Source organism: Alligator sinensis, unplaced genomic scaffold (assembly GCF_000455745.1).
Source record: "Alligator sinensis unplaced genomic scaffold, ASM45574v1 scaffold531_1, whole genome shotgun sequence".
NCBI classification, from domain to species: Eukaryota; Metazoa; Chordata; order Crocodylia; family Alligatoridae; genus Alligator; species Alligator sinensis.
Genome location: NW_005842173.1, coordinates 111,060 through 122,012, shown reverse-complemented (window position 1 = coordinate 122,012; position 10,953 = coordinate 111,060). Strand labels below are relative to the sequence as shown.

At 44.1% G+C, this 10,953-nt stretch overlaps 2 protein-coding genes across 2 annotated transcripts in view; both read right to left on the bottom strand.

Moving 5' to 3' along the window:
- The window catches only part of CCDC13 (coiled-coil domain containing 13), a 34,081-nt gene extending 29,632 nt beyond the window's left edge, over positions 1–4,449 (bottom strand). The window contains exons 1-2 of the mRNA XM_025206825.1: positions 4,072–4,449; positions 648–877 (exon numbers count right to left, since the gene is read on the bottom strand). Of these exons, the coding sequence (XP_025062610.1) occupies positions 648–871 (224 nt within the window). The 5' untranslated portion in view covers positions 872–877; positions 4,072–4,449. The remainder of the gene's footprint in view (positions 1–647; positions 878–4,071) is intronic.
- Positions 4,450–4,582: 133 nt separating this feature from the next.
- On the bottom strand, positions 4,583–10,222 carry HIGD1A (HIG1 hypoxia inducible domain family member 1A). The gene is made up of 3 exons (XM_006025906.3): positions 10,115–10,222; positions 7,123–7,257; positions 4,583–5,746 (listed from the first exon to the last, which is right to left on the bottom strand). The coding sequence occupies exons 1-3, from the start codon at positions 10,215–10,217 to the stop codon at positions 5,697–5,699; spliced, it is 288 nt and encodes a 95-aa protein (XP_006025968.2). The 5' UTR covers positions 10,218–10,222; the 3' UTR covers positions 4,583–5,696.
- Positions 10,223–10,953: the final 731 nt, after the last annotated feature.

The following is a 10,953-nucleotide window of genomic DNA, read 5'->3' as shown; positions in this document are numbered from 1 at the left end:
TGGATTGCTCTCCTGTCCTCAGGTGTGGATGCTTTACCCCAGAGTGTGGTGTCATCTGCAAACTTGGCCAGTCTGCTTCTGACACCAATGTCCACATCATTGATGAAGATGTTAAATAGTATAGGCCCTAGGACAGAGCCTTGAGGGACCCCGCTGGTGACTGGAAGCAATTAATCCATTTCAAGACGGGTCCATTTACACCTGGCTATAGCTGTTTGATGATCAGTGGTTTTAGACCCAACATCATTGAAGACATCAAGGCTCAGTAACCCTGGACTTAGAGGATTGTGTCTAGAGAGTTGCTATGAACAGCCTTAAAAATAAGCAGAGCGACTGAGTTTCAGGACTGCTCTCCCCTTATTTTCAAAACTTCTTCCCCTTATTTTCAACCAGCTCCCAAACACTTCAAGACTTTTAATTACAGGCCTTTTGACTGTTGTTCCTTTTCACCGTTGCTGATGCCGATACTGCACAGTTAAACCGATTCCAGTTACGTGTCACTTAATAAATCCTGAAGATAACTGGTTTATTTCAATGTAGCCAAGAGGCAAAAAACTGGGACTGTCATTGTGTGGGGCAGCTACAAGTGGGTATGTTAAAGTCAACGGGAGTTTTGTAAGGCCACTTTTCTGGGTTCAACCATTTACCTTTTGCTGTTGTCTTCATGTGATATCTTCAGTCCATCTACCTTAAATAGATCTAGATCATCCTGGACTCCAAATGTCTCCTGCGGGCTGTTCTTGTTCCCCTTCTGACCGTGCTTCTTTTCCTTCTTTTTCTCCATCAGATTTTGCAGCCTCTTCTGCTGCAGCTCCTGGAGAGCCTTAAACTGGAGCTTTAAATGTTCATTCACTCCTTTATCCGACTCCATTAGTTACTAAAAGCAAAACAAGGGGGAGAAAAATTGCTCAGGGTTATAGAGTGGCAGCATGTTCAAAATTACCTTCCTCCGAAGACCTCAATATGCCCTTCTTTCACTTCTGCAATTTGGTATGTGCCACCTTTTCCCCGATGCTCTCCTATTCATCCTTTTTCACCAAAAGGGCCTACAAATGTGTCTTTGCCACTAGTAAGAGGCCTCAAGTTTAAGAAAAATAATAACTAAATCACGTCCCGAGGCCACTGTAAACCACTGGGACACCTTAGGTGCTGTCACTAAATCATTTAAAGAGAAAATCCAAACAACCCGAATCAGGGTACTAACAAAAGCACGCTATATTTTGGCTGCTATTAAAAGCAGAGGAGCTGCCATATGGCAGCAAACTCTGAGCCCGCTATTTTTGGGCTGTTATAAAAAGCGGAGGGCCTGCCATATGGCAGCAAACTCTGAGTTTAGCTGCTCCAGTATCCTGCTGCCAGCACAGACTTATCATCTGATGCTTCAGAGTGGAGACACAAGAAACTCAAATTGGGCAATGTGGAATAACCATCCCTCCATGATTGCCTAATTACTAGGGACCCTGGAGACCTCAGGCATGTCATTTAATCTCTTCCAAAATCCAAAATTGCTATAAATCTAGATATTCTTGCCTCCCATATAAATGCCTGGTCCCTTTTGAGATCTTGCTATGTTCTTGGCTTTGGTTTTAGCTTCTTTCCATCATCCTCCCTTTGCTGGACATCCCTCTGGGATGCAACCAGGGCTCGTGGTAGAGGTGGCATCTTTTATTAGACGAACAAGATTTTTGGAAAAACATTTTCTTAAAGGCAGGCTTTTGGGCACAAACACCCTTCATCCGGGATGCCAACTCTTCTGGCAGGGGCAGCATAATCCTAACAGTCTGTAAAGTGCATGGAACACAACTGGCCTGATATAAATTATCCATAATATTAACGTCCAAAGTCGTGGTCTCAAAAGAGTAATTAACACACGTATATTTCTCTCACCACAGCACTGTAGAAACATAGAAAAATAAGGCTGGCAAGGACCCGGAGGTCGCATCTAGTCCCATCCCTGCCTGAGGTGGGAACATCCCTATCCAAACCATCCCATACACATCCTTGTTTAACCTATTACTAAAATGACACTAGGGATAGCACCCTACCTTGCTACAGGTAAAGCAGGGGGACAACAGCGGTCAATGTCCTGCTGCCGCAAGGGTTGTTAAATGTGCTGGAGAGGAAGAGGACCAGGCTACCCACTACAGAGGAGGGCAAAACCCCGCAGTCCATACCATGGGGTAAATAAATCCCATCCTGACCCCAATTGTGGCAAAGGGATCTGGAGGACCAGGAACCTCTCGGTATCATTCCCTTTTTATTTTCCTTTCGATTGCAATTTTAAAACGTAGCGTTGGCTTCTCCCTGGTCTCACGTCCGGTCACCACATTCAAACTCCCGTCCAAATCAATGGGCACAGATCGCTCCATCTGCAGCCCGAACGACGTCCTCATCGATGCGTGACTCCCCGCGAAGATTTCACCTGTGGGGGCTCAAGATGCCGGCTGGGGGCTTGCACTCGACTGCTTAGAGCGAGTCTTTCCTGTGCAAATTCCCGGGAAAGACCCCGGCACGGCAAGATAGTTCGACACTGTGGATCCTTATGGGAAATCTCTGGGTCTGGCTTGGGAATTGCACACGGGGGCTGATGCTAACACCCCTCCCACCCTGCCCTGTCTTCTGTCATCCGATCCCTTGATTTCTGCGCCTCCCAAACCTCGTCAACCTGGAGGCAGCGGGTGATGGATTTGAGCCCCCCCACCAACATGAGACCCCTCAAAAACCCCCAGAGCCCTGCTTTTGCTGGGTTTTTTGACTGCAGGGCTTTGCCTAAAAACCTCCAAGGATAGAGATCCCACCACCGCTCTGGGGAACCTGTCCCGGTGCTTTACTACCCTCCTAGGGAGGAAGTGTTTTCATATATCTAACCTCACCTTTCCTAATATCTAATCTAAATCTAAACAAATAAGGCATTTTTACCTGGAGCGGGGAGCATTTTAATTAGAGCAGCTCTGAGAGCCGTTCTAATTAAAGTGCCGCAGCATCTCGTGTATCAGCGACCCCGCGCCTCGCAATGGTGGCGGGGGCGCTTGAACTAACACTTGTTTGACACACTTTAAGTAAAGCCCCCCCCCAAGCCCGCTGCCAGCTTGACGCTGGGGGACGCCGGCGCACGAGACGCGAGGCATTTCCTACGCTCCAGCAGACTCGACCGCCCGAGTCGGTGCCGACGCGCGGTCACGGCACGCGGGACCCCTCGCGCCGCTCGGGCAAGAGACGGTGCTGCCACGTCCCCGGCCACCTGCTCTGCGCTCCCGAGCACCGTGCAAGCCCGGCTTGCTTCTTCTTTTCTTTTTATCCTGATTCTTTTATTATTCTTCGTATTTAATTTAATTTAATGCAAGGCTTGTCTTTTTCTTTTTATTCTTCTTCTTCTTCACTTTAATTCAGTGCAAGTCCAGCTTGCTTTTTCTTTTTCTTTCATTATTCTTATTATTTAATTTAATGTAATTTAATGCAAGCCCAGCTTGTTTTTTCTTCTTTTTTAAATTCTTTTTCTTTCCTTATTCTTGTTTAATGAAATTTAATGCAAGCCCACCTTGCTTTTTCTTTTCTTTTCTAATTCTTTTTCTTTCCTTATTCTTATTAATTTAATGTAATTTAATGCAAGCCCAGCTTGCTTTTTCTTTTCATTTTTTTTCTTTCTTTAGTCTTGTTTAATGTAATTTAATGCAAGCCCAACTTGCTTTTTCTTTTCATTTTTTTCTTTTTTTCTTTCTTTAGTCTTGTTTAATGTAATTTAATGCAAGCCCACCTTGCTTTTTCTTTTCTTTTTTAAAATTCTTTTACTTTCCTTATTCTTATTGTTTAATTTAATGTAATTTAATACAAGCCCAGCTTGCTTTTTCTTTTCATTTAATTCCTTGTGTTATGCTTTCATTATCCTTATGAAAGAATAATTCCTTTGTTATGCTTTCATTATATGCTTATCTTATTGTTTGATTATTTTATTATTTAATTGTGGGGTTTTTTTGCACAAATCTCTATACTCATTTTAGGGCTGGGGTCCCCTGCAGCCCCCACCCCCCCCAGGTGCTGCAGTCAGTCTGCAAGGTGCACCCCCGCACTCACCCGGCTCCGCGCCGCACGCCCCGCCCCTCCCGGCCGGGAGCAGGACGCGGTTGCCGCGGCAACCATCCCCACGGCGACGGCTTCCGGGCCCTGCGCGCGGGGCTAGCCGGAAAGTAAGGTGGGGGCATTTACGACAGCTGCTGGAAGGGAGGGGGGAGGGGCCAGAGGGAAGGAGGGCTGTTGCAGCTAGTGCATGGGGAAGACAGGAGCAGGAGGGGGATGGGATAAATGCCCCCCCACCCACATTGTGGGGGTGGGAAAGGGCAGAGCCCCTTTTCTGCATGCTAGAAAACTGTGTGTGGGGGGGGAAAAATATCCAGTGCACCCCCCTTGCTCCCAGCAGGACCAGCCCCAGCTGGAAGGCAATGCTTCCCGAGATGCTGCTTTGCTCGCCCTACCCACCACCCTCACCTTCACTTTCCTCTTCAGCAAAAGGGAAGGTCTTTCTATTGCCAGCGTCCCCCCAGTCCCGTGCAAGCCCCGCCGTGTCCCACAGAACAAGGCTCACGCGTGGGGAGGCACACACTTTATTACGACAGATACCATTAGACAACCGACTGCCCCCGTGGAATGGATGCGAGTTAGAAAGGGAGGGCGTCTACCCATTCATTACACTTGTGCCTTCCCTACCCGTGAAGGCACCAGGTTTTAATATAAAAAAAAAAAAAAGAAAATAATGATTTTGGAGGAAGCACTTCACATCTCAAGGGCGACGGAGAAGCAAGGTCTAAGCCCTCTAGGAGCTGATGTTAAAAGCCAAACTAAACACTCAAGGAGTCAAGCTGTGTGGTTTAATCCCGAAAAAAAAAAAATGCATTGCTCCAAAAGTACAGATGTAGGTTCCAGAAGAGACGTGTGCAGTGTTACATCACGCGCCCGGAGCATGGCCATACGCCGTTACAAAAAATGGAGCCCTCCACCCCAAAAATATGCACTCCGCAGCCTATCCAAATAGGGTTTCTGTGCTTCGGGTTGTCAAGACTAAATAAATACTGTGTTTAAATAGAGATGTCTGCTACAAAATGCTCACTTCTGACTTTAAATAAAAACTAAAAAAAAAAAAAAATACCCAAGATTAAATATCTTTAAAATATGCAAGAGAAGAGTGCCAGAATGACAGCTTCCAGAGACTGAAGTGCTTTTGCCTAAGAGACAGAAGGAGCAGACAGCAAGAGAAATAGTTTTCCATTTTGCTGTCCCCTTAGTGCCTGCATGCAAGCAGGTAACTCAGTCTCCAAGTTGATTCAAGCCTTCTCGTGTTGGACAAGAGACTCCAGAAGTTGCAACTCAGTATGTGCGGGTGTGTGTTAGGGGGCAGGGGGAGCAGAGGGGGTGTGCATGGAGGAGGGAGATGGAAAGGGATTAAGCTCTACAATATCCACTAATAGCTGGTGCATGGTAACAAATGAATTCCAAAGAGCCAGACGGCAGTAATGCACCACCCGCCTGCACTGCGATTCAGACTGCAAGGCCGGTACCATGCACGAGTTATGCACAGTATTGTAGAACCACAGCCCTCATTTGGCTCCATTTTTCTTCACCTAAAAAGGAGGACACCTCAATGTGAGGCGTATATCTGTAGTACGTAAGTCACCACCAGCACACAGATACCAGGCATCTTCTTTCTATTCCTTGGGTTTCCCCCAGTACTCTTTGTACATGGAATATAGCACACCTGAAAAAAAAAATACAAGCAATATTAAAGACCTTTAATATACTTTTATTAAAATGTCACTGTCTGTAACCGACCACAGTTCCTAGAAAATGTTAATCTATGTTCTCCTTATCGGGAGCAACCAAAACACACTTGTTAAAATGAAGATCTGCTCTCTCATGGCTGCCCTCACTTCACCGCCCCCCTCGGTGTACCTAGTATAGGGCAAAGCCAAGTGTTGAAATCTGCATTTTTGTTCCAGTTATATCCTGAAATTGGAGGGTTACACTCCAAAAAGACCCTAACAAGCAGCAGCAGCCAACAGTAGCTAGTGCTCAATATGCATAATGTAATGTTGTCTGGGGACAGGGTAGATTACGTCATGAAATGCTAGGTTTCAGTTAGCTGTAGCATTTTAAAAGTTGGTCCCCTCCCTCACATGGAAGCTACTGAATACAAGACAGCGAGACCTGCAGGGCTGCAATCTTAATACAGACTTTCTGCACTGAACGTGTCGGGAAATGGACAGACAAGGTTCTTTGGGTGAATCTGATATCTTTTATTAGACCAACTTAAATAGTTGGAGAACAATTTTTAAGCAAGTTTTCGGGTTCAAAAACCCTTCGTCAGGCTAAGGAAGTTTCAGCAGTTGATGTGTGCGCTTCCTGGAAGCATTTGACAGGAATAATTATGCACATGTAAGGAAGATCATAGTCTTAACTATTCGAGCTTTGTCTTTTTTGTGTGCTTTTAACCCCAACAGTACAATATTAAAGTTGTAGTAAGTTAATTTGTATTAAATGCTCAGCAGCTGGTTAACATCTTCCGCCTAATGATAAGTGACCACAAAAACCCCATATATATAAAAATGCTTCTGCTCTCAACCCTTCATATTTGTTTCAGTGATTATTGTCCTTATCCCATATTTGACAATTCTGAACCTGAAGTTTACTTTCCAACTGTGGAGATACCAGAAGTTTGGAGAACCCGACAGAAAACCCATAAGATACTTGATGTTTGTCCTGTTCTTAGTGAGCCATGAGTTCTTAGCACCTCTCAAAACACCATGGTGTTTAATAAAAACTGTAGTGGCGATGTAGTATAAGGTGCTGGAGCATATGTACACAAGATCAAAAGCTATCCTCAGACTAGGCTACCGAGATACCAGGCTTCCTCTAACGTCATTATATTCAGCAGAGCAACCAGCTTGTAAGCTTAGTCCCAGTAGACGCCAGAGGAAGCCCTTGCAAAGTTAACCATATCCAGTTGCACTGGTTTATATAAAATACCTTTGCGAAAAACTTTGCAAAATGATTGCATTAGCCCCCGTCAAGGAAAAGTTTGCCATTATTCAGAATTAACCAATACTCAAGAACAGCTTTCCGTTTCGGACGTACCACATGTCAGGGCTCCTACAACAAAGCCCTGGGCTCCCACACGCATATGAATCAGGTGAACAGACATCTTCGTGTCTCCTCTGTGTTTCAGTTTGTACAATCCATAGGCTACTATTGCAGTCAAGCCTGCTAATCCTGTAAACAGAGAACAAACAAGACTTTAGGTTCTTCATCTCATAAAATTTAGAGAGAGATCAGCAACTGACCTGAGCACTGTCATATTGAATGTAATATTTGAATGCTTATAATAGTTGCCCATTAGCCAGTTCAGGAAGAAGACAAGATTCATCTTCTTATCTAGGCCATTGCTTTTGCCTACGTGTGGAAGGTCCTAGCTTTGCTCAAAGTCTTAACTCTTGAATTTTATCTGTAGAGGCCTTTAACAAAGTTAACCTAAAAATGACCCTCAAGCAAACATCCCACATTCCGAGAAATCAAACCCTAGGAGCCTTTGAAAAGATTGGAAAGAAAGGAAATTCCCCAAAGTAATTAAATGATCAACCAAAGAAACTGATTACCAAGCAAAAAGAATCTGTTAAGTAAGATCCGAGCCCAAATTTGGGAGTAGTGACAGGTTTGGGTAGGAGGGGCCCAAGATGGCAACTAACTCAGTAAAAACTGTAACCTACTGTCCCAATTTGGAGGTAACCTCACTTGCAGAACAACGAAGGAATGATCGCAAGTGTAGGCCGGATCAGACTGATCACCTGAACCACCCTCTCCGTGAACACGAATCTCTTAGTTCACGCTGAAGCCGCGGAGCACCCGAAAGGGACTGAAGGAAGGGGACTTAGTCCTATCACTGCTGAGCCCAGCCCATTGAACCGTACTACTGAGGCCAACCCATTAAATTGTACTACTGAGGAATGAAACCATAGTTAGGTGTTTGGCTTCTCAGAATTCTAGGATTGTAAGTATATTATGAAAATAATAGTATTGATTCAAATTTAACTTTGAGTTGTAATTGTAGTTGTTTTTGTAATACTAATTCTTATAGCATTGTTTGGGAAGGAAGTGCATTTGGAGCATTGTTTCTGATATATGTAGTTATTGTGTTCTTAATGTTTGTGGTGTTTCTTAAAGCTAAGTAGTGTAATATGCGTAGCAAAGAATTTAAAAATAAAATTGTGTTGTATGAATTAAGTGTGTATTCATTGTGAAATCGTGCAATCAGCTAACTACTCCCCCAGCCAGTGCATCAAACGAATCAGTAAGTTGTGTGGGATTTTCTCTATTCCATAACCCACTAGAGACAAGCACAAAAAAAAATCCCCTATAAAAGTAGTGTTTAGCCCTATGAACATTAAGGAAAGTAACTAGAGAGTGCAAGTACCAGGGCACTATTCATTTTTATTACAGTGACATGTTTAACTTAATCCACAAGTCAGTCCAGACAGGATCACATCCTAATTTTGGCATTCTCTTATAGGAGAACTGAGTTTAGAGAGAAAGAGATATAATATGCTGGTGCAATGACACTCCCTCTAAGCTGACACTGAAACTAGAAACCTCAAGATATCAGGGCTGCTTTGATATCTGTGGCAGTTCCTGACAAGCGCAACCTACCAGCCTCCTTCTCAGACAAAAACCACTGCAGCTCTGGTTCAAATTTTGACTGTGAGGTCCCGATAACATTCATGTCCCAAGAGCGGTGCTAAGTTTCGCAGTGCACATGCCCACAACCTCTAGCTGCTATTTTTGGTGTGTGTGTCGAGTTTGACCTTAATGCACTGGAACATGGGCACGTGACATAAATCATGTGTTCCTTCTCTGCTTTGGAGGGTAGAGTTTGACAGAAGCCACCTTCAAGGAAGGTACAATTCATGTGAACTCTTCTACAGACACTCCTCTAAACCAGTGGTTCCCAAACTCTGACAGACTGTGCACCACCAATTTAAAACGATACAGCCTGGAGTGCCATCAGCAACTTTTTGTCACATAAAGTAATTATAATAAATCTGTTAACACATACTAGGTTAATAGGTTGTCTGTGTACCACTGGGAGTACGCATACCACAAATTGGGGACCACGGCTGTAGAGGAATAATGCATGGGTTTACAGTTTCTGCTTGATGAGAACTAGTGATGTCTTATTTGGGGTCAAATTACCCATGGACAGGTGTTAAAATTATGGGGAAAATCCAAGTTGTTTGGACTTCAGAGTCTGCAAACCTGTTGTTTCAAACCACTTGCAAAAATTTGCACAAGTACAGAAGTTCTGTTATACTGTCAGCATGTTCCAGCAGCCTAGAGCACAATCCTGTGGTCATGGCAACTAGGACTGGGGATGAATACAGTATTTCACGTCTAGACCACCAGCCATAATGTTAGTGTGATGCCTACTTGGTTTCTGTGCAAAGCAATGCTAGGTTTTTCAGTGCAATTCCTAACTGGAGAAGTGTCCACAATAAGCAAAGTGTGTCTGCTGTGTTACAATTCTACTCCAAACCTTTTCTTTGGCAGATAAACCAGGGATTAATGGCCATGAATACTAAACTACTCCCCAAAAACATTTAGACCAGACTATTTTAGCTTTTTCTGCTCCCCTTTTATTGTAAAATCTTCTTTTTATGCTTGAGGAGAAGAGAGGAGAAGGGACTCTGAAGTGGCTGCCAGACTTTTAAGCTTGTGGGAAAATACATTTCTCAGAATATATGCAATCCGCTACCCAAAATGGGAAGTAAAGGGTGTATCCATGCAAGCCAAGTCTTCCAAATGGAAGATAAAAAAAGCAAAGAGTCCTGTTCCTGCTAGGGTATTTAAAAGAGCTGTTAGGTAAAAGTCAGGCACACCCCTTTGTAAGTAAGGCAGGAAGTGTACACTTACTACAAGACTAGGTCTCATGAGGAAGTATCATTTCAAAGTACTTTCCTGTCTGCAGTGACTAAGTTTACTGCATTCACTGCCCTTCATTAGCAGAACTCATTGTGCAACTCTGTATTTTCCCCAGGTTGTTTTATTGCAGAAGACCGGACTGATAGATGAGACTTACCAGCTGGGACAAATGGAGCCTCCCTGGACTTTCTGATCAGCTTGGATGTGGGACTGTCATCAGTCTCATAGGTAGAGAGAATAGATTCCTGGCTGGACGTCATGGTGACTGTGGAGAGGAAGAACAATCTTTGCATGAGAAGCTGGCATTTCCCCAATATTTTTGTTAGTTTGTTTGAAAGACTTCTCTAAAATATAACCCTGAACCATCCAGTAGGTATCTAAAGCATGTTACTTTTCACTATATTTCAACTACAAGCCAAATATTAGGGCTGGAAAACCCAAACTTGACCTGATGAGCCAGTGTGGACCAACTGATACACCAGGCACTTCACTACGTGGACGCACTCCCACGCTAATCGAGTTAAGTCTACAAGCACAAGACTAAGACCTTAAGGAGAACACTTGCATAGAAATATTGCCTGTTAAGTGAGTTAACACAGAAAGTAGTTAGCTAATGATCTCTAGACATCTTGATGTAGATATGACAGCTACTCCCAGCACTTCTATGGTCACCACAGTTGGAACTGGATGCTTCACACCAATGAAAACCTTAGGTCAGAAATGGGAGGGGGAAAAGACTGTGAGACATGCACATGTGTGTGCATGTTCACATAGACAGGACAGCCACCCCCACTCCCCAGTACTTGTGTGCTGCTTTAGTCAGATTGAGCCCTCAAGGGGTTAGCTCGGAGGTCCCGTGGGACACATCTGCTTGTACAGATCAAATCCACTCTCACGACACCAGCGACCTTTGCTTGCTCCGTGCCATTTCATCTGCAAATTAGAAGAGCTCTGGATTGCATCTGAACAACAGCAGCTGCTCCGAAAGGGAAGCGC